Consider the following 24,763-nt stretch of genomic DNA (forward strand, 5'->3'; position numbering starts at 1 on the left):
CTTCGTTTTCGTTATTTTGAGATTTGGTTGTTCTTCTTTCGCGCGTCTTCCCTCATTCTTCCTCATCGATCTTTTCATCTTCTTTTCTCACTGGTATGTTCTTCGTTTACGTTCTCTTTTTCTCTCTCTGCAACTCGAGCTTCGTTTTCTCTTTTGATTTGTTGTTTTCTGAAATCAAAGTTCGAACTCGTTTTGAAGATGATGGATCCTTCAAGCTCAGATTCTGTGCTGAATCCAGGCGATGTGGATTATGAATTTGAATCTAACGAAGTTCCTGAGGTTTGATTTACAGTAATTTGTATAGCATTGTGTAGTTTAAAAATTGCTGAACATTGTTTAATTACCTGGAATTTATAGCAGACGCTCGGGTGTAGATCAATTCTTCTTTGGGTGTATTTTAGCTATAAGTGTGGGTGTATATACACTTTACTGGTTTTTTGTTATTTTTAATTGAGTTGTTGTTGTTCAGGTGTATTATATCAGACATGATTGGGTGTGTTTTTAGTTTTTGACATGGTGTATTCTGCAGCCTGTGTATTGACAGTTTATGGCTTTAAAGGTCATTCTGTAGTTGAATTGTTTCGGTTCGGGTGTATCATATTAGACATGATTGGGTGTATTTGTATCATATCTATGGGTGTATTCACAGTTCTGACCAGGTGTATTCTGCAGCCTCTCTCTGTTGTTGATGACGAGCTTGTTCCGAAGGTCGGAATGACCTTTACGACCCTTGAAGATGCCGGAAAATTTTACAGGAACTACGCGAAGGCTGCAGGTTTCTCTACAAGAGTTCGGTGCACAAATAGGAAGGGAAACGAGATTAAGAATCAACTGATTACATGTAGCAGAGAGGGAAAATGGAAATCTAAAATATCTCCAACCGAGAAGACCAATCCGACAGCCAGTTTAAACTGTCCTACAAGAATTTATATACGCACATTGAAGGATGTCGGTGCTTGGATCATTTCAAAGGTTGTGCTGGATCATTCACACCCCTGCTGTCCAAGCAAAGCAGAGATGCTCAAACAGCACAGGGAACTAAGCATGTCCATTCGTCGTACGATAGAGAATAACGACGAGGCCGGTATCAGACCAAGCAAAACGTACCAATCATTTGTTGCGGCAACCGGGGGTCACCGCGAGTTAAATTTTATTGAAAAGGACGTGAGGAATTACATTACCAGGGAAGTGCGGAATGTTTCCGAACAAGAAGATGCAAAGGAATTCGGGAAATATTTCTTAAGAATGAAAGAGAAGAATCCGAATTTCTTTTTTGAGCTCGAACTCGAGGAGGATCAATCGATTAAGTTGGCTTTTTGGGCCGACGCAAGAAGCAGAGCCGCCTTTGAGTATTTCGGAGACGTCATTTCATTCGACACCACCTACAATACAAACAGGTAACAAACTGTCCCTGTTTATGATGCTAAATTAATTTATTTCTACGAATCCGCAGCAGAGGTGTATACTGGCCGTTTCATTGGGTGTATTCTAAGCATTTGTTGGGGTGTACCTAATGATTTTGCATTCTGGACCATGGTAATTCGTTTCAGGTATAATTTGGTCTGTGGTTCTTTTGTCGGGGTGAATCACCACGGTCAGTCAACACGTCTCGGATGCTCTTTGATGAAGAACGAAGAAATTGATTCATTCAAATGGTTATTTCAATGTTGGCTTCGTTGCATGGGAGGAAATGCTCCGAAAGGGTTTCTCACGGATCAGTGCGCATCAATGAAAAGGGCTTTAGAGGCCTGTATGCCAACAACAGTTCACCGCTGGTGTATTTGGCACATCATGAAGAAGATTCCAAGCAAATTAAACGGGTACAAGGGACATGCCGATATCGAACAACAAATGAGCCATGTTGTTTGGAACTCTCACAGCAAAGACTCATTCGATAGGAATTGGAACGATTTTCTGGTGAATTTTGGTCTTGCAGACAACAAGTGGCTTTCAGGTAATGTGTTTTTAAAATCTGCAGCAGAGGTGTAAATTGTACGATCACTCGGGTGTATTTTACTGTGTGTGTTTGGGTGTATTATGCAGATCTGTACGAAGACCGTCACATATGGGTTCCTATCTATCTGGACCACCACTTCTGGGCAGGGATGAGAAGCACACAAAGGAGCGAGAGCATGCATTCATTTTTTAACAAGTACATCACCCGGAACAGCTCGCTCATTCAGTTCGTCAAACAGTACGATAATTGCCTCAGAAGCAGGGAGCAAGCAGAGAGAGAATCAGATGCTGCAGATTTTCATACGGTCATACCGTGTGCAACCAAATCCTCCATCGAAGCTCAGTTTCAAGATGCGTACACCCACGCAAAGTTTAGGGAAGTCCAAGCCCAATTCAGAGGAAAGGCGAATTGCATCACCAGATTAAAGAATTCCGCTCTAGGCTATTCAGTATACGAAGTCGGAGAACAAGTTTCCAGCTCAATATTCGACAAGTTCGCGGTTACCTACGACTCAGTTGCAGCCGAGGTAAAATGCCAATGCTTATTATTCGAGTCGAGAGGGATACTGTGCTGTCACGCACTAAGCGTTTTAAGCTTCGAACAAGTAAGCCAAGTGTCCCCTAGATACATACTGGAACGATGGAGCAAGAAGGTAAAGAGGCGACACACACACATCAAGAGCAGCCACGACGAGCCACTAATGGAGCCAAGAAGCAAGAGGTTCGACCAATTGGTTTTTCGTTCGCAAAATATTTGCGAATTTGCCTCCGAATCGGAAGAGCTGACTGCAATTCTGCACCGTGCGTACGATAACGTCATGGCCGAGATGGAAGCACTAAAAGGCAAAAGGAAGGGGACATCTTCTTTATCCCACGAAGACGCCAACTTGGAATCCGTTAACGAGCTTTAAAGCCCGCCAAGGATTCGAACAAGAGGACGTCCAAAAAACAGGCTAGGTTCAAAGCTGGAGAAACAGATTGCAAATTCCACAAAGAAGAAGAAGACGAAAGTTTTAAGCGAGGTAAATGTAATGTTCTTTAAATTTGTGGCGATTGAGTTTATTTTTCTAGTTAATAGTTTAGCTAATGCGTGAGTGTTATATTCAGATAAACCTGTTTGATGCTGCATCAGTGGGGCATTCAAGTTGCAGCCAATATCAGGGACAAGTTATAAATTATCAGTTCAGGGTACCAGTAGCAGGGGATAACTCTTTGGGTGTATAGTTATAAAGAGTATGGGTGTAAAAGCACTGTTACTTTTGGGTGTATTTTTGTTAATTGACAATTTACATATAGACACATATGTAGATACATATAGAACAAAAGATTTAAAAATTCACAGGTTATGGGCGTATATTTCAGTTGATTTTTTTTTCATATTTTAGTACATGTAATTCATTCATTTTGAATACAGCACAGACAATTGGGTGTATATTTTATTCAACCTCGGGTGTATTATTAGACTTGCGTTGGGTGTAATAGTTTATAATATGCGTATGCCTTGATTTTTTGCTTTATGTTTTACCACCTGTAATACAGTTTTTGAATACATCACACACAGTTTACCAGCACAGATAGTTTAACTATGGGAAAAAATATACATGGAATAGAAGTTGTTGATAAATGGCAAATATTTACATCATTTGTTCAATTTACAAACTACCCAGTTTCTATATCAGCAGAATTAATCTGACAAAATGGACTCAATAATACAGAGGATGGCTTCGACAGCCTTATAGCACTACTCTCTCTAATTGCCCGATCTCTCTGTGTATTCATCTCACTGAATAGTATCCGGGAAGCATACTCCACTCTATAGTGGTCCACCTCCTCCTACAATTAAAAAATATGTTATGTTTAAACAGAAATATTAATTCAGTAAAGTAATACAGAGTTATATAGTTCTAAAGACAGTTACCTGTGTCCAATTATCCCATTCATACTTCCCCTTTTTAATGTTTTCCAACTCTATTAACTCAAGCCACTTCATTACGTAGATAGCGCAGTCATAGCTGAAAACGAAGAAAATAAATTACAAATCTCATTTAGGAAAGTTTAATGTTCAGAGTCACAAATTTATACCTTGTTTTTTGGCCTGAAATTTTAACATATGGTGCTTTAATTTCCTTCTCCTTCTCGCCTTTCTCGAGAGGTTTTCCGCCGGCATATGTTATCAATCTTGAAAATACATATCCCTTAAATACCAAAAGAAGTCAGTAATTCACCCGAATGAATGGACAAGATACACCCAACTGAATATGGAATATACACCCAATTGAATATGGAATATACACCCAACTCAAATTTCAAAATAGACCTATCTATTAAAGTAAAGAAGACAGAGGCAACCTACAGTGAATTTATTAATGTCCTTTCTCTCATCGCTTGGGGCTTTTTTGTGTAGCGGGTCAAGTATTTGACATTTCCGCGTTCTTGTATTTATCAGCCATAACCACCAATGTCCCGAGTGGCAAACAGGAGCAAAAATCTGAAGGATTTCCACATTTCAACAGTCTGTTATTTTATTTGGCATATAAGTAAATAAGCGTACTAACAAATTTAGGAAATGAAAACTTACATATGGATGCGAACTTAATTTTTTTCTATCTATGAATTCAATGAAACTCGGGTAGGCTTCCACCCTGAATTCTTTGTTCGTTTTCGGGGATATGAATTCCCCCCTTGGGTGATCCGAAAGTGCCATGCTCTGCAAGAATTGCGATACAAGAAATGAAAAACCGAAAATACACAACATACACCCAAATCAAAGCACAAAATACACCCAAATCAAAGTATAAAATACACCCAAAGTTCGTAGAAGTAACACTTACCACAATATCAGGGGGGAGACAGTATATTTGTTCCTGAAACCTCTTTTCATTTTTCTGGTTTAGGATGAGGCAGATGGCAGATACAATCTAGAAATATATGCCGAAATCAATTTTACATTAATAAATGTTGCAGTTGACTTTGGTGTAAAAACATTAATATTATTCTAATATTACCTGAGATTCTATATCACTTTTTGCCTGGAGGGATGCGAGGTGCATTCTGATCAAAATGTATTCTCCTTGGCCAATCAGAGTGCACATCTCCTCATACTCGTCAGTATCGCCCTTTGCATCTTCCTTCAGTCTCGTCCCCCAGATGTAGCACTTTTGTTTCATATCATCCGGAATTTGATTTATTCCCCCCGGGGTTTCAAACTTTGCAGAACTTTCTCCCCCAGTCTCCCTCCAAATTTGTGGACTTTCGTCTTTTCCCTTTGACGCACTGCTTGCTAACTTTTGGACCAAACTGTCCAATTGTTCTAGCATAGTTGCAGTTTCTGGAGATTTTTCCCTTTCTGTCTCCTGCGTCGACGCCCCCTCCTGGCTTGAATCTGTCAATCCGAGGCTGAATGATGGCATCCCCGGATCTGTTTTAGGAACATAGGCTGCTGTCTGTGCCATCATCAACAGGGCAGCAGCGTCCTCGGCGTCTGGATGACTGCATCATTATGTATAAGAATAAGAATATACGGATGACAAGCAAAGATTGATTTTAGTCTAATTAACTTACATTTTTGTTGGAGCTGGGGGAAGCTTGGGTGTTGTTTCTTGAAGTTGTTTGGGGGTTTCAGGAGTGCTGCACAGTTACACAAAATCGATCAGGAAGAGTATACACCCAAACTCTTAGCAAATATACACCCAAACCCTAAACAAATATACACCCAATACTATTTTCTTACGTTTCTCTAGCCCCTTCAATCTGTAGCATAGGGGTTGGTTCGGAATCTGCATCAGTGGTTGTTTGCTGGGATGGCGGCACAAAAAACTGGATCGGGACTCTAAACAAGAATAAAAATGAAAGGTTAACAACGTATTTGAAAATAATAAGCTTATAAGGTTGAAATATTCTTGGAAAACACACATTGCAAGCGCTTCCGACGGCGTTTGTTCCCTAACAACCATCATATTCGAATCATCCGGAGTCAACCTAAAATACACCCAAAGAAGGTCAAAAAATACACCCGAACAATTCAAAAAGAAGACGGGCTTTGTTTTTTGAGAACTTACATACTTGCAGTTTTTGCTTTTTTTTTGCTGCCTTTTTTTTCTTGAATAAAATAATAAAGGGCTTTTTTTTCTAAAAAAAATATATACAGAATTAGAAGTAGAAGTTATTAGAAGAAGAAAAGTAACGGTTATTTGAAAGAGAAATTACATGCTCTGAGACGGCTGGTTTACACTACTCTGTTCTGTGCGTCCTTGAGAGGAAGGATCATCACTTCCCAAGTTCACAGCCGGTAGTCTAAACAGATTTCATGTTATTCAAAGGAAATATACATCCAACTTAGTAAACAAGATACACCCAACTTGACCCACAAAATACACCCATATTGTTTCACAGAATACATCCAAATCACGATAACAAGATTTTATTAAATAATAAAGCTTCTTACGTTTCAGAGGACACATAACGACCTTCTGTCGATCGCAGGTCAGCTTGGTTGTCCCTGCGAAACAAGATACAATTATTAGCAAACAAAAGACACCAAAATCTCAAATACACAGCACAGCAAGACATACCCCTCTGCAGCAGATTTATGAACGTTTTCCCCTAGCAATTCATCAAGTTCATCACTCGATATTTCATATGTCTCACTACATTCATAGAATAAGACGTTAACAAAAATAATTACGATGATAGACCGTAGTATAGGTTACGAGGTACTGTACCCATAAAAGTATTGATCTTCTTCAGGAGGTGAATCCTCCACAACTACTTTTTTCTTTTTTTGTGGTGTTCTGGGTGGAAAAAAAAAACAGTACCAATCAGAAATAAAAAATTAATTTTATCACAGAATATTAATGAAAGAAGTGCTTACTCTTTTGGTGTTGTTTTTGTTTTTTTTTTTCTTCTCCTTCTTCCCAGGTGATGATTCTTCGCTCCTATAAGTCAATAAAAGACACCTCAATTAATACACAAAATCTTTATAAAGAAGCCAAAAGAAAGGAGTAATAATTTCAGGACATTACTCATCACTTGGTTCAGATTCAGATTCTGAATCAGAATCTGACTCCTCTTGCCTCTGCTTTCTTTTTCTTGAGTCCATTCTGCAAGGCAAACAATTGTCATTTAGAACATACTAAAAATACACCCAAATGGATTCACGAGATACACCCAACTAAATATACAATATACACCCAAAACAGCAAACGAAACACACCCTGCTTAATAAGCTACATACACCCAATGTGGACAAACAAAATACACCCAAACCGAAAAATAAATTACACCCAAGTATGGTACTTACTTTTTCCCCTTTTTGCCGGGGTGTTTAATTCCCGAATCCTCCGAGTCTTCTTGAGCCTCAGACTCAGAGGTAGAAGTGTCACTGTCAGTAGTTTCTGTCTCCGAAGACGATGTTGAGCTCGCCTTCCTTTTTTTTGTTTTTTTTATTTCTTGTTTTTTTGTTTTTTTGTTTTTTTCACATTTTTTCTTTTGTATCTGCCAAATTCAGAATCCCCTGAAACATGAGATATTTTAGTTAGCACCATTCGGGTAAATAAAATACACCAACTTATTATGATTACTCACCAAAATTTCCTCTCTCTCTGCATTCATTCTTTCCACCAACTGCTCCTTAGTCCAGTTGGCAATCCATGGCTTTGGTGGTCTTTCAACCCTGTTCTTGCCTTTGTTTTTTGAAAGGTGAAAGTAGATTATCATCAGGGCGAAGAGGCAGCCATTGATTGCCTTCTTCTTCTTCTCTTGATAGTCTGTTATGCCCTTGATCATGAAGGTCAGAACATGCCCCCCCCAGTTTCTCTCCTCTATGCCGTCCATCTTAAAAATTGGGACCAGGTGCACCGGCGATATTTTGTTTATCGTCGTTGGCAAAAGGAACGCCATTTGTATGTAGAGGATGAATATCCTCTTGAACATCAGGCGTTCCTCTTCGTTGCCAACGCCGATTTCCATCATTTCATCGGTAAGACTTTTGAGGGTCTTACCCTGGAATCTTCTATAAATTATTTTGTCATCATCAGAAAGTTTCTTATAGTCAACTTTCTCAGGAAATAGATCTCCTACAAAAAGGAAGACAACAAAGCATCCAAGTCGGTTCAAATACACCCAAGCATCAGGTTAATATACACCCAAGCAACAACTTAATATACATGTATAATTTTGAGCTAATTACCTGTTGCATTGATGCCAAGCGCATCACCTATTTTTTTTGGGGTTATATGGAAAGAACCATATCCTGTCTTCAGTTTGTTCTCCCCAAGTTTGAAGTTGTTTGCCAGCTCCCTTAAGAGTTGGTGATCCACCCTCAGTGGTGGGATGTGCATCAACCCACCGAATCCAAGATCCCTCACAATTGCCTTCTTCTCCTCAGTCATGTTTCTGAACTTATCATTCAGGAGATGTGTGGCACATTTCAGGTCTTTAGTTTGGTTTCTTGCTGCCATTTTCTCTGAAACTAAAAATACACCCAAAGATATCAGTAATATACACCCATATATATATGACTCAGATACACCCATTGATAACAATTAAGATACATCCATTGATAACAGTAAGATACACCCATAGATATTATTCAGATACACCCAAAGATGTCAAACAAGATACACCCATTTATTACAGTGAGATACACCCATAGATATTATTCAGATACATCCATATAGATATCAGTCAGATATCACTCAACCATGCTTCAATATCAAGCCACATTACAAGGTTAAGCAGTTTACACCCCCGAATCTACGGAATAAACCCCCAAAAATCAACAAAAATAGCAGGAGAACTTAGAATAACAATGTAGAACGACGTAGAACTTAGAAGAACGACGTATAACTTAGAAGAACGACGTATAACTTAGAACAGTGTAACAAAGAAGCAACAGTAATAGTAAACCCTAGAAGAACGACGTAGAAGAAAAGTAAAATATACAGTATTTTAATGGACTTACGTTGAGTATTCTTGGTTTGTTTTTTCTTCAGTTTCTTCACAGAGAGGTTGATAGTGTTTTGATGCAGTTTTCGAACTACGATTTCTATATTTTGAAACTTGATTTTCGCTCGAAAATGAGAGGGTTTCGTTGTTTTGAAAGCGCCTTGAGAAATGGAAGAAGTGGAAGAAGTGGAAGAGTCTTCCATACGTAACCGTTCGAATGTTGAGCGCGTGATTTTGACGCGCTATCTTATCTCTCTTCATGCGCGTGATTTTTGTTTGGGCTGGGCCAACTTGTTTGCTTGTAGGCTTGTATGTGTAGCAGGCCCGAATATTTATTAATTATAAATTTCAATAACCTTTTGAATTGATTCTTGATAGTTTTTGTTTCATACAAATTAGGATAATTTACATAAATAAATTAAACAAGAAACAACCTTATCTATTTGTTCTAAATTAAATGACATTCAACTGCCTTTTTTTTTCTCTTTTTAATATATAAATCGTAGGCTTTATCTAAGTATATTACGTTTCATCATAAAGCTTAATAATACACCGATTTAGTAGGTAGATCATATTAATTTTGATTTTCAAAATATTAAATAGATTAGTCTCTAATTCTTTTTAAAAAGAAACAAATTTCTTTTGTTAAAAATAATATAATAGATGAATTAAATTGTTTGAAAATTTTAAATATAAGAAATAGACATCAATATCAATACCAATGAATTAATATAATTTAAATAATATAATTTTTTTATACTCACCTTAAAAAATCGTTGGAATCTTCTAAGGTAAATAAATAAATAAAAATGGATAGATATCAACTATCACATAAAGTAAGACAAGAAAACTTGATATAGTCACAAATCGGACCCAGACATTAAATTAATTTATATTATCTATTGCAAACTAAATTAGGATCTTATTTACTATAACTAAGTACAAATGAACAATAAACAATAGATAATATTTTGGAATATAATATAGGGTAAAAAACTTATATAAGCCAAGGCAAGAAGGGTCTAACGTAAATACGCCAAATCGAAAATCGTTTCAGCAATAAGCCAAACACTATGTTTATGTAATTCGAACCAAGGTGGTTCGAACTACAAACCTTAATAATTCGAACCAGGTTGGTTCGAATTAGGGGAGAGGAAGTTTGAACGTAATTCGAACCAAGGTGGTTCGAACTCTTCTTGCACGTAATTCGAACTGGCCTAGCTCGAATTATTCATTGGAAACCAAACCATGTAATTCGAACCAAGCTGGTTCGAATTACCCTTGGCGTGCTCCTTCATAATTCGAACCAAGGTGGTTCGAATTATGGGTGATTCGGCTATATAAGGAGTTCGAATCACCCTCATTCGAACTATTATTCCTACCCCCTACCCCACAAAATCTCAGAGAAAACGACCCAGATTCTCTCTGAGGAAGACCTGAACGGAATACTCTACTCATGGGGAACGGAATACGCTGCATCAAAGTCTGTCGCAGGGATTTCGGCGGCACCCCTGCATGTTGCGCCACCAGCACAGCCTGCCCCACCGGATGATGGGGATGACATCGAGGATGAGGATCCATTTATCCGCCGAGGTCAGAGGGCACGGGTAGCCCGTCGCTGTGGTACTGGGTCGCATCTGTTTAGATGATTCACGTTTCATGTATTTTTTTCCTTAAAGTTCAATCATGTATGATAGTGATTTGTACTTTTTTTGTTATGTTATAGTCTGTTCACCTATGTTTTTTTTATTTGTGTTGTGGGACTTTGATTATGTATGATCAATGAATCTTGAAACAGTTTAGTGTTTATTTTTTCTTATTAAATTGTGCATCTACGGAAAATGTAGCATTATTCATAATTAAAGAAGCCATATTCATTACTACTCGCAACAATCAAACTAAAAGTCATGCGCACTAATGTAAATAATACTGACACTAACAACATGCGAACTAATGTAAATAACACTAAGACTAGCAACATGCGCACTAATGTAAATAATGCTAACACTAACAACATGCATACTAATGGTGTCCTGTCTGAGACGAGCCTCCAACCTGTGGGCAACTACGTCGTGTGTGTCCGGGTTGGCGACATAGGCCGTACCTCTTTGGCCGATTCGGATCTGCCTCGTCCATATTCGTCCGTATCCTAGTGGATCTAGGACGACCCTCTCTGGCACGCCTCTTGTCAGGGTCTGGAATCACCGTGGGCCCGTCGTAAGGTGGCCAGAAGTCCTCCGGGATCGGAGGTGTGAATCCCATCCGATACACACTGAACACCGAGCTAATCTGATAGACGCTGTGAACGTAAGAGGTCCAGGTGACCAACCTTGTACTGTACCCCTCGCCAGATGCTGTAAGTCTTCACACTTAAAAGGGCCTCATCTTTATCCTGGAATTGCTGACCAACCTGGAACTCTGTCAGACCAGTAGTCCCTTCCGCATCTCTAGCTCCGAATCCAACAGCGTGCCCTAAAACCCCCTCATGTCTCATGGCGTCCAAGTCCAACGAGGAAAAATGTGGTGGATACTGCTGTGTGCCAGAGCTAGAACCACCTACCTCCAATGCAGGCCCAGTCGCTCCAATATCATCAGCGCTGTCATCGTCAATCATATCCGGCTCAACGTCATCCTCCTCTTCATCAACCAAAAAACCGTCTCCTACACCAACAGGTGCAACTCCCACTAAAGCGTTCGGCAAATTTTCCCTTTCCACTACCTCGTCGCCTTCGGTGCCATTGAGGTCAACAGCAAAAGACGGGGAGGCGACAGGTTGGACCACTGGTTCGTACACAGGGACGGACGAGGAAGCAACGGCAGGCCGGGAACTAGAACCTGCTGGATTCGCTATAGTGTTCGTATTCCTGTTCGAACCGCCGGAGCTGGATACAACATCAACCAGCCGTGCCAACAACTCCGGTGTCCTCACCTCCGGAAACTGCCGCCGACAAAGAAACATTACTTGCAAGTCCACATCATTATTAATCGTGAAGCAATCATACTTCACGGTATTCTGTAGCACCGTGACTGGAATGCGATAGAAAAACTTCTTTACCCGCTTCGCACCATCTAGACCGAGCTTCATTAGTACAACGCTAACAAGGTCATCATAACTCGTCGTAGATGTTACGACAATACATAGAGGATTCTTATCTGTGAACGTTACTCCGGAACGAGTTTTTCTATTAACAGATCCTCTATGGTGCACCAAAACCACAAAACTCTCCTCACTAGCCATCTCCCTCTAATGAGACTAACTCACGTTTGGAACCATATATATACAACTCAGTCTCACACTAATTCGAACCGGTCTGGTTCGAACTATGATTTGTGTAATTCGAACCAGCCCGGTTCGAATTACACGGAAACCGTCTCTCTCTATAATTCGAACCAGCTTGGTTCGAATTACGTTCATTCTTAATTCGAACCAAGCTGGTTCGATTTATTACCAACCAAAAAAACCTAATTCGAACTCACCTGGTTCGATTTACTAACAATTAGAGTTCGAACCAACCTGGTTTGAATTATATAAAAATACGATCTGGCTTATCACTGAAACGATTTTTGCTTTGGCGTATTTACGTAATTTTTTGAGTCAGTTGGCTTATTATGGTTTTTTACCCTATAATATATATACACACACAGGCACACACAACACGGAGCTTGTTAGTAATGAAAGTGATGAGTAGTTTAGATTCAGATTTTAAGTAAGTCTTAGCTTTTTTTTTTAAAGAAGTCTTTGAGATTTTCGTTAATTATAAAAGGACAATAAATAATGAGAAAAATGTTTAAAAGGTAGAACACTACGATATATTTGGTTTGAATAATGAGACTTATCTACCTACACCAGTATTAAATAATAATTCAGAATTCTACTATTCAAAAACGATATTATTTTTTCAAATCTTTTAATTAGACTAAAGTTAGGTTAAATTATAAATAAATTAAAAATTTTAGATATTATTATTTTAATCATTTTTGGATTAAATTTGATTCAAATTATTGTAGAATCTAAAAATTTTAGATTTTATTTTCTCAAATATACTCAAACTAAGAATGAGCACTACTAGATCAAGATACCACCACAAAAAATATTATTTTACTATCTGATTGAATTCAACAAAAAAAAATACTGACGACGAAAAATTATTACTATTGAATTTTTAAATTTGTATCTGTCGCAAAAATATCTTTGAAATTTTCCTAAAAAATAATTGTCGTTGGCAAAAAATTCTCATTATTATCGTCAAATTGTCTAAAGTTAAATATGACATTTTATTCTTTTTTACTCGTACAGAAAGGTATTTATAAATTTGATTACTTAATATTATTAATATTATTGATATTATTATTAATATTATTATTAATATTAATTAATATTATTATTAATATTAATAAATAGTTATTAACTGTTTAGTACTATTTAGTTGAAGGGACACAATCTTTTAAAGATTGTGTATATTCAAAATATTATATCTATTGGTAATAGAAAAGACAACCATTTGTATACGTAACTAATCATAATTGCTACGTGCAATATGTATAAATAAGTTATTGTCCACTATTTCAAAAATACAAGTACTAAGTGTACATTTTAATCAACTATTAAGAATTTTTCTTTGTTCAAAAGAGTTGAGAATTTCTTACTATTGCTAATTAAGAAATTCTTAGGTTTCATTGTATTCTGGGAGAGTATTATCATCAACCCTATAGCAACTAAGTGTGGGGACAAATATCTCTCTAAAAAAAGCGATCTAATCGTGCCTTGAAACTAATACACAAATATAAGATTTTGTCATCTTCTCATAATAATATACCCAATAATTTTAGAGAGATATTTCTTGAATATGACACAAGATCAAAACACTACGTTCAAGGTCATGAATCAAGAGTTTGTCAAATTAGATCGTCTTGATGGAACGAACTTCAACCGTTGGAAAGACAAGATGATGTTTCTTCTTTCAGTTCTCAATCTTGCATATTTGATTGACCCAAAGACTACACCAATTGCTGATGCCGCTGAAAATTCCACATTGGAAGAGAAAGAAAAGATTGTTCAATTTAAAAAGAAACGTGATGAAGATACTTTTGCATGTCGAGGTCATATTCTCAATACTTTATCCGACCGACTCTATGATCTCTACATGTCAATTCAATCACCATTAGAGATTTGGAAATCTTTGGAAGAAAAGTACAATACCGAACGACAAAGAACAGATAAGTTTATTATGATAAAATATTTTGAATTTATTATGAATGATACTATGCTTGACATGGATCAAATTCATGAATTACAAATCCTTGTAAGTAGACTTCGTGATCTACAAGTGGTGATCCCTAAATCATTACAAGTTGGAGCAATTATTTCAAAATTACCTTCATCTTGGAATGGTTATAGGAAGAAACTTTTACATCTTGGTGAGGACTTCACAATTGAGAAATTACTAAGGCATATACGTATAGAGGAGGAAACTAAAAAAACGCGATGCTGTGTATCTTTCTCAAAGTTCTAAAGTGAATCATATTGGTGAAAACAACACCAATAAGAAGAAAAGAAAGTCCTCTAAAGATTCAAAGCAAGATAAGAAGAGACAAAGAGAGTGTTATCATTGTCACAAGAAAGGACACTATATCAAAGAATGTAGACTTCTGAAAAAGGAAGCACCAAAGACCAACTTAGTGGAAGAGAATGACCTAATTGCTATGGTTGTAGAAAAAGTACAAAACATGCATATTGGCATGGTTAAAGAAGTTAACATAGCAACACAAGGAAAATCACTTGAATGGTGGTTAGATTCAGGGGCTACTATTCACGTTAGCAATGATCGCAACCAATTCAAAACATATGAAGAAGTGAACAATAGAGAGGTCTTAATGGGCAATGACAACTCAGCCAACGTTTGTGGTCAAGGAACTGTGGAATTGAATTTTACACTTGGAAAGAAATTAAATTTAATAAATGTACTTCATGTTCTAGATTTGAGAAAAAATTTAGTTTCTGTTAATCTCTTGTGTAAGAAAGGATTCAAAGTTATAATGGAATCCAATAAAGTGATCTTGCTTAAGAATGATGTATTCGTAGGAAAAGAATATTGTACTGAAGGCATGTTTAAACTTAGTATTAATAAAGTGAATGTTTCATTGTATGTTGTTGATCCTTGTGATTTATGGCATAGTAGTTTAGCACACTTAAATTACAAATCAATTGAATATATGCAAAAGAATAACTATATTGATTTTAGTAATAAGGATTTTAATAAGAAATGTGATATTTGCATACAATCCAAAATTACTAAGAAACCTTTTTCTAAAGTTGAAAAAATACATATTTATTGGAGTTTATTCATAGTGATATTTGTGAACTAAATGGCAATATTACTAGAGGAGAAAAAAGATATTTTATAACTTTTATTGATGATTGTTCTAAATTTACTTATCTGTATTTGCTTAGAAATAAAGTTGAAGCTTTTGAAATGTTTAAGAAATATAAAGTGGAAGTAGAAAATATGCATAATAAGAAAATAAAAGTTCTTCGTAGTGATCGAGGTGGAGAATATTTTTCTAATGAATTTGATCACTTTTGTGAATTACATGGTATTGTGCATGAATCTTCCACTCCATATACTCCGCAACAAAATGGTTTGGCGGAAAGAAAAAACCATACCTTAGTGGATATGGTTAATTCAATGTTACTAAATTCAAAATTACCTTACAATTTGTGGGGTGAAGCATTATTAACATCATGTCATATCCATAATAGAATACCATCAAGATATAGAAAGGTTTCTCCTTATGAAATTTGGAAAGGAAGGAAACCTAATTTAAATTATCTTAAAGTGTGGGGGTGTTTAGCCTTTCATCGAGTTCCTGATCGAAAGAGAACCAAATTGGGGTCAAGAGCCATAAAAGACACTTTTATAGGATATGCTCAAAATTCTAAAGCATATAGAATATTAGACTTAGAGTCTAATGTAGTTGTTGAATCAAGAGAAGTAGAATTTATTGAAAATAATTTTATCAATGATTCAACTTCTAATTCAGAGTATCCCCAAAATGATACTAATATTTCACAAGAAATAAATAATCAAAATAATAAACGTCTAAGTGACAAAAAATTGATTGAACCAAGGAAGAGCTTGAGAGTAAGAAAAGAAAAGAACTTGGGTCCAGATTTTATTTCTTCTCAGGCTATCACCTTTTTGGTAGAAGAAACTAGGAATTCTGTAACAAACAAGATTCCTATTATTATGAACATAGAGGATGATCCTCAAACATTCAAAGAGGCTATGGCTTCAAGGGATTCTGCTTTTTGGAAAGAAGCAATAAATGATGAAATAGACTCAATATTATCTAATAATAATTGGGTCTTAGTTGATTTGGCTCCAGGATCAAAGCTTATAGGATGTAAGTAGGTATTTAGAAGAAAGTATAATACTGATGCTTCATGATAAACCTTTAAAGCAAGGTTAGTGGCCAAGGGGTTTAGATAACAAGAAGGTCTAGACTATTTTGATACCTACGCACCTGTGGCAAGAATGACTTCTATTAGGGCTCTTATAGCATTAGCATCCATACATAAGCTTCATATACATCAAATGGATGTTAAAACGGCTTTTCTATATAGAGATCTTAATGGAAAAATTTATATGGAGCAACCGGAAGGCTATGTGCTACCCGGAAATGAAAAGAAAACTTGCAAATTGATTAAATCTTTGTATGGGCTAAAACAAGTGCCTAAACAATGGCATCAGAAGTTTGATTCAGTGGTGTTATCAAATGGCTTCTCACATAATAGTGTGGATAAATGTATTTACTCAAAATTTTCTAAAGATTATAGAGTAATCATTTGTTTATATGTTGATGATATGTTAATCATCGGAACAAATTTAGAAGGAATTCGTATAATGAAGGAGTATCTAACTTCTAAATTCAAGATGAAGGATTTAAATGAAGTTGATACAATATTTGGCATAAAGGTGCATAAGAATGAAGTTGGCTTTACTTTAAGCCAATCTCATTATATCAAAAAGGTATTGGAAACGTTTGATCATCTCACAATTAAAGAATCCAATACGTTGTATGATCCTAATCTTAAATTAGAAGGAAACATGGGAAGACTTATAGCACAATTAGAATATGCTAGTGCTATAGAAAGTTTAATGTATGCAATGCATTGTACTAGACTGGATATAGCATTTGCTGTGTGTAAATTATCAAGGTTTACAGGAAAGCCTAGCAATCAACATTGGAAAGCTATAACAAGAGTTCTTGGTTATCTCAAGAAAACCATAAACTTTGAATTACATTATAGTGATTATCCCGTAGTCTTAGAAGGTTATTTCGATGCAAGTTGGATTACAAATCTTAGTGACAACAAATCCACTTCAGGATGGATTTTCACTATAGGTGGTGGAGCAATAAGTTGGCCTAAAAAAAACAAACATGTATTACACATTCTACTATGGAGGTTGAGTTTGTAGCTTTATCAGTCGCAGGTAAAAAAGCGGAATGGTTAAGAAATTTGTTATATGATATAAATCTGTGGCCACAGCAGACGACAGCCATTTCAATCTTCTGTGATAATGAATCAACCATGTCTCGAGCATATAATAAGGTTTATAATGGAATGTCTAGACATATAAGTTTTAGATATGAATTTTTGAGGCAACTAATAGATGATGGTGTAATTACCATCACCTATGTAAGATCTCTAGGAAATTTAGCAGACCTTTTGACTAAAGGTTTTTCAAGGGATAAAATCAAAGAAACTACTGCTAAAATGGGATTAAAACCTATTATTGCTAAATGTTGGGAACCCAACCTTATTCTAGTAGACCACTAGTTGCAAGGTTTAATGGGTAATAACAAGTTATTTAGCAATTAGAGCATTAAGGTATAGGATTTAGTGCTATTTATAATAAATTAGGAGGGTAAGTTTAAACTCTTAATGATGGAATGATAATATTATCTACCAAAATATTCCACCTATATGAATATAAGAGTGGTGCCGCTCTAATCGAGAATTTTAGAGGTTTTATTCTCGTAAATATTCATGAAACCAGGATGAGCACAAGGCCAAATAAGTGCTTAAAATTGCAAACTCTTGAACTTGGAGGGTATAAGTAATGTGCGTGATTTTTGGTACTAGCATATGGAGTATAGGTTTAATCGATTAGACACATATTACTTCGTTAGAACTTTAAAATTTACACTAAAAGAATGTTTAATCTTAGTGACACATTTTTTATGCATATACTTGTATGACATTTAAATTTTGTAAATAGTGGGGGATTGAAGGGTATTTACAAATTTGATTAATTAATATTATTAATATTATTGATATCATTATTAATATTATTATTAATATTAATAAACGGTTATTAACCGTTTAGTACCATTTGGTTGAAGGGACACAATCTTTTAAGGATTGTGTAAGTTTAAAACATTGTGTCTATTGGCTAAAGGGACACAACTCTTTAAGAATTGTGTATGTTCAAAACATTGTATCTATTGGCAATAGAAAAGACACAACCATTTGTATACATAACTAATCATAATTGCTACGTGCAATATGTATAAATAAGTCCTTGTCTACTATTTCAAAAATACAAGTCTAAGTGTACATTTTAATCAACTATTAAGAAATTTTCTTTGTTCAATAGAGTTGAGAATTTCTTATTATTATTAATTAAGAAATTCTTAGGTTTCATTGTATCCTGAGATAATGTTGTCATCAACCCTATAGCAACTAAGTGTGGGGACAAATATTTCTCTAAAAAAAATGATCTAATCGTGCCTTGAAACCACTACACAAATATAAAATTTTGTTATCTTCTCATAATCATATACCTAACACATACCATGAAAAAGTTTGCTACGGAATTTTTATAATTTATTTATAAACTAATATCTTTTTTATATATTTGGTATTCCTAATATTGTGATAATATGTTTCTAAAACATTTAATATTAAACGAAACCGATAATAACTAATATCCTATATTAAAACATTAAAATGATAATAATATATATATTAAATCTATAAAATGTCAAAGCACTACAAATCCTTGAATGATGATAGCTTAGGATGGCGAAAATCCACTCGATGGCATCACTACTTAACTTTTTAAGGTTCGTGATTCATTTCTTGTTATATTTCTTGTTATTTATATGGATTGTTCACATATAATAGCTTAAAATATTAAAAAAGTTAGCAATAAATTAGTTTGGATACATCTTAAACAGTTAATAAAGTTATATAAATTATATATAACTTTATTATCTTAGAGACACACTTTTCAGAATATGAAATTATTTTAAAATAAATTAAGGTATGATGCAGTTCATATTAAGAAACCTCAAGGGCATAGTAATAGCATTTTGGATTCTTTTTTCTTGGTTAGAAATTTCTGATAATGTTTCGAGCCACTATTCTAAGGTGGTCTGTGCAGAATTCTCTTGTGGATATGTGGAATAGGCTTATGCAATTGTGTATATAAGTTCTGTGCCAAGTCAAAGAGAAAAAACATGAGATTTTTGGATTGATTTTTCAAGGGGTTACACAAATCCTTGGTTTGCTATAGAGATGTTAATGAGATTCTCTTTTTCTTGGAAGTTAGAGGCGAGAACATCTATCATTGCAGAGTTGATATTTAACATTCTTACTACCGAAATATTATGTTTTCGGCTGTGCTACTCTGATAGCGAGGATATAAAAATAATTTTTGTATATTTAGTAATAAAATAGGAACCTTTCACTCGAAACCATATCGCTGTTTTCTTTGAAAAATTGAAAGTGATTTTTCTTTTACTCCACACATACAAACATACAAAACTTCTTACGTAAGTAAATTATAGATATAATATACGTACATATTATTATAATCACAACTCATATTCCTCTTACAAGAATGTGATAATAAAGGCAAGAAAAAATCTTTAACATATATATACAAATAGAACCAACATAGCTAATAACTTAGTAAAAACTCTGCAAGCTTTTTTGTCTATCCTAAAAGGAGAAATCTATAGAGGGTGAGAACATCGTTCTCGCAGGTTTTCAGTAGAAAATTTAAGAATTGTCATAAGAGGATACGTATATAAAAAAAGGAGAACAAATTCTAACAACAACAATTATCGTACATCTAATGAATCTTTTTAAACCGCAACAAATAAATATCCAACAATTAGGGGAGGTTCATGGATCGGATCCGATCCATATATCCGCGGTGTTTATCCAAATTCGATCTGAAAGTTACGGATATAGATCCGATCCGCAAGGCTATCAGATCGGATTGCGGATTTTGTGTAGGTATTCACATATCCGCATATTCGCAAAAATAAAAAAATAAATAAGTAAATATTCTTTTTATGATTTATTTTCACTAATAATTATCATATATGTTGTATTATTTTAATTTATTATTTAAGAAATGTATGTTTGATATTATTTTAAGAGTAAACATATTTAAAAGAATAGAAAAAAATGAATTTTATTGATATTTTTAATAAAAATAAGCTTTTAAAAATATTTTTGTGTTTTGCAAATATATCCGATATTCGATCTGATTCGATCCACAAATGTGCGGATCGGATCCAATCTTAAAAACTATGGATATTGGATCCAATCTGATCCGATGATTTTAGTGTGGATCGGATCAAAATTTTGGCCATATCCGATCCGATCCGATCCGCGTTCACCCCCACCAACAATTCTAATTCACTTTTGCTTATCAAAATTTTAATCTCAATAACATGAACAATACATACCTCACTTACCAATCACGGCTTCGGACCCAAACACAATCAACCACGGTCTCCGGCCTAAACATAACCAACCACACTATCATCAATTCATCACCAATACTCAGCCTCAAAACAAAATTAATCACAGGCATCAAACAGTACAAGGCAAACACTACAAATACCACAATTAATAGTTAGACACAATTAACAATTGAATGTAATCAGATGAAGTTGGATTGGGTTAGCTTGCATTGATGCGGAATGGACTAGTTTGGTGCAAATTCGGTGCAGGAGTGATTGCAACCTCAAAGTGATAAGGAAAGCATTTTGCTTTAAACCGTGTAATCACATAATATATAATATATATAATGCTATTCAACAATTCCTCAAATATAAGTCCTTCCCGTCTAAAAACTTAAAATGACAAATGACAAGGGGTAAAATCTCAACTAAACCAACAACAGAAAATACAAACATATATAAAGCTTTGTAGATCGGTCGCGACTTCGTGCCAAAGCTTCCTGAAGTTGTTACTAAAAAAGAAAATCTGTAGGAGGTGAGAACATCGTCCTCGTAGGTTTTTAGTAAGGAAAAGAATACCATCAAAGAAAAAAAAAATACTTGCAAATAGAAAGAATTTTCTTTATAAAAACAATTTACCCTTGAAATAACCTTGTGGAAAAGTTTTGTGAGAAAACTTACTTTGAAAGGTCGTAAAGAAACTCCTTTAATTTACAAATCAGTAAGGTGAATAATTTAAAGAAATGAAAAAGACCAAAGACGTGCCTAAGAACTTCCTACCCAACAATTTACATTGCTCATTCCTATCCATCCAATACATAATTTAGAGAAATAAAGCAATACTTAGTCCATCCTGCCTCAACCTCCATCACAATATATCAGAAATAACCCTCAGCATCACCACCACTAGCATGAGGGATCTCTCAGAAACAAACACAAACAAGACAAATAACAAAAACACAAATATGGAAATAGATACAACAATTAGATAAAGTAGCAGTTAATTACAGTTAAGCAAGTAGGCAAGCCAAAATAAATGCATACTCAAACAAAACATACAAGTGCATATGATGCATGTTTGCCCTATAGCCGATAATATCATCTGTCGGTTATACAGCCAAACCCGACATTTCTGGGGGCAAAACTTGGACAGAAACACCACATTACAGAGCAAGTGGGACTAAGCCACAACCCTTTGGTACTATCTGCTTAACCCAATGTAAGTAGAATGAACTACGACTCCTGCGTACTACCCAAGCGGGCATTTATAAAGTCAATCCGAAGTCAGTTAGATGAATCTCAATCCTTGATACTCCCCAAGCATTTCAATTACTAACTTGGATCAAGTGGGATGAATCATAATCCTTGCGTACTGCCTAGGTGTCTCAAACTTTTACTTGGAACAAGTGGACAACGCCACTGCATCTTGCCCAATATCTCAACTATATTCAAACTCATTTTCAAATCTATTCTCAATATCATTCTACTATATTAAAAAATTATAATTAAAATCAATCCTCGTCATTATTCATTCTCATAGTCATAGCCAACCTCATCATCCTCAATCAAATTCAATCATCGTCATATTTCTTAAAATAACTCTTTTTCTCTAAACTCTTATGTTTAATTCCATTAAAACATCAAACTCACTCTCCTATTCCCAAACCCTTGAATTTATAATTTACTTTTTAAAGTCTTTACTTAGTTAATTAAATCTCTTTTCGTTGTTATTAAAAATCAAATGAGTTAAAATCACGAATTAACAAAATAATGAGAATCCGATTTTCTTTAAAATCTTTAAAAGTATTCAAAACATATTTCTTATGATAAAGTTAATCAAATCAAACTCATTTTTGAAATCATAACCAAAACTGTTCAAATTCTAAGAAAATTCTGGCAGAACCTCCTCTAAAAACCGGAGTTTACCACCCTTCATGGGTTCCTTCAATTCAACATTTTAGTATGCAATCCTTCAATAAGTCTTAAAATAAATTCCAATCAGTCACCAACCAAGTCCACCAGCATTACAATATATCAAATAACCAACTTAACAGCAACCAATCCAATATAATCCATCAAAATTCAGAATTTTCAGTAATCACGCATCATACAATTCACAATCCACACATAATCAATCAATATCACAAAGTCAATAATTCCAATCACATTCGAAATCATAATTCAATATCCATATTACCAATTAATTACTTACAACAATTAAACCTAGTTGCAGTTATTCAATAAACTTTGTGGGCATTCTTAAATGAAAACCATTATTTTTAAACAAACTCCTACCTTGATGTTGCAATCATAGAAGTTAATGCAATAATCTCCTTTATCCACAATTTGTGGCAGTAGCAATGATTCCGATAACACTTCTGCGGCCATGATGATAGTCGCAGCAGAAAAAGGATTTCGAATTTAATGTAACCAAGTGCATAAACAGCCATGAGAATTCAAGACTAAGCAATGACAAGAATTGAATTAAAACAAGAACATGGCAACTACAGCAGTGACAAAATAGAACATGCAAATAGATCAGACCCAAGGAAAAGAACAGACCAGTACCAAGATAATAGAATCAGAACCAATAACAGCCCCGACGTTGGCTTCCGGTAGCGGCAACTCCTTTTCCAGAGGCTCCAATATGAATGACGGCGGCGACCAGGAATTCTAACGATAGTGGCAGCGGCGTATAAGAATGGTGCAAGAATGGACCATGTCCTTTTCCTCTGATGATCGCGATTCAAGCAGTGGCTCTCTCTGATGGTACCTTGGACAGTAGCGGTGATGATAGAGGTTTTAACAATAGTGACTAGGCGCGGCGGCGACAGTGCGGGATAGCAGTGACTTTGTGGGCTCCCTCTCTCCCACCACAAGCTCGCACGAGTGACGGCCTCCTCATAGCTCCATGATGAGCGGATAATTTATACGCTTTTTGGTATTATTTTTAGGTAGTTTTTAGTAGGATCTAGCTACTTTTAGGGATGTTTTTATTAGTTTTCATTCAAAATTCACATTTCTGGACTTACTATGAGTTTGCTGTTTTCTGTGATTTCAGGTATTTTCTAGCTGAAATTGAGGGACCTGAGCAAAAATCTGATAGGAGGCTGAAAAAGGACTACAGATGTTGTTGGATTCTGACCTCCCTGTACTCGAAATAAATTTTCTGGAGCTAAAAACCTCCAAATGGCACGCTCTCAATTGTGTTGGAAAGTAGACATCCAGGGCTTTCTAGCAATATATAATAGTCCATACTTTATTCGAGTTTAGAAGACGCAAACTCGCGTTCAACGCCAGCTCCATGCTGCATTCTGGAGTAAAACGCCAGAAACACGTCACAAACCAGAGATAAATGCCAAAAACACGTTATAACTTGGCGCTTAACCCCAAGAGAAGCCTTTGCACGTGTAAAGCTCAAGCTCAGCCCAAGCACACACCAAAGTGGGCCCCGAAAGTGGATTTATACACTTAAACTTATTTCTGTAAACCCTAGTAACTAGTTTAGTATAAATAGAACTTTTTACTATTGTGTTTTCATCTTTGAATTAGTCTTTTGATTAATCTCTTGATCATGTTTGGGGGCTGGCCATTCAGCCATGCCTGGACCTTTATCAATTATATATTTTTAACGGTGGAGTTTCTACACACCATAGATTAAGGGTGTGGAGCTCTGCTGTTCCTCGGGTATTAATGTAATTACTACTGTTTTCTATTCAAGTCACGCTTATTCTTAGTCTAAGATATCCATTCGCACCCAATAACCTGATGAATGTGATGATTATGTGACGCTCATCACCATTCTCACTTATGAACGTGTGCCTGACAACCACTTTCGTTCTACATACAAATAAGCTTGAATGAATATCTCTTGGATTCCTTAATTAGAATCTTCGTGGTATAAGCTAGAATTCATTGGTAGCATTCTTGAGAATCCGAAAAGTCTAAACCTTGTCTGTGGTATTCCGAGTAGGATTCAGGGATTGAATGACTGTGACGAGCTTCAAACTCGCGACTATAGGGCGTGGTGACAACGCAAAAGGATAGTAAATCCTATTCCTGCATGATCGAGAACCGACAGATGATTAGCCGTGCG

General features: G+C 35.5%; 2 protein-coding genes across 2 annotated transcripts; both read left to right on the top strand.

The window, feature by feature from the left end:
* The first annotated feature begins 13,748 nt into the window (after positions 1-13,748).
* Positions 13,749-14,414, top strand: LOC140174374 (uncharacterized). The gene has a single exon (XM_072198820.1). The coding sequence runs from the start codon at positions 13,749-13,751 to the stop codon at positions 14,412-14,414; it is 666 nt and encodes a 221-aa protein (XP_072054921.1).
* Positions 14,415-16,805: 2,391 nt separating this feature from the next.
* On the top strand, positions 16,806-17,381 carry LOC140174375 (secreted RxLR effector protein 161-like). Its single transcript, XM_072198821.1, has one exon. The coding sequence runs from the start codon at positions 16,806-16,808 to the stop codon at positions 17,379-17,381; it is 576 nt and encodes a 191-aa protein (XP_072054922.1).
* Positions 17,382-24,763: the final 7,382 nt, after the last annotated feature.

This window comes from Arachis hypogaea, chromosome 7 (assembly GCF_003086295.3).
Source record: "Arachis hypogaea cultivar Tifrunner chromosome 7, arahy.Tifrunner.gnm2.J5K5, whole genome shotgun sequence".
Lineage (NCBI taxonomy): Eukaryota > Viridiplantae > Streptophyta > Magnoliopsida > Fabales > Fabaceae > Arachis > Arachis hypogaea.

What these genes read in the sequence shown, in the direction of transcription:
- LOC140174374 (XM_072198820.1), top strand. Translation starts at nt 13,749, where the DNA reads ATGACACAAGATCAAAACACTACGTTCAAGGTCATGAATCAAGAGTTT.
- LOC140174375 (XM_072198821.1), top strand. Translation starts at nt 16,806, where the DNA reads ATGAAGGAGTATCTAACTTCTAAATTCAAGATGAAGGATTTAAATGAA.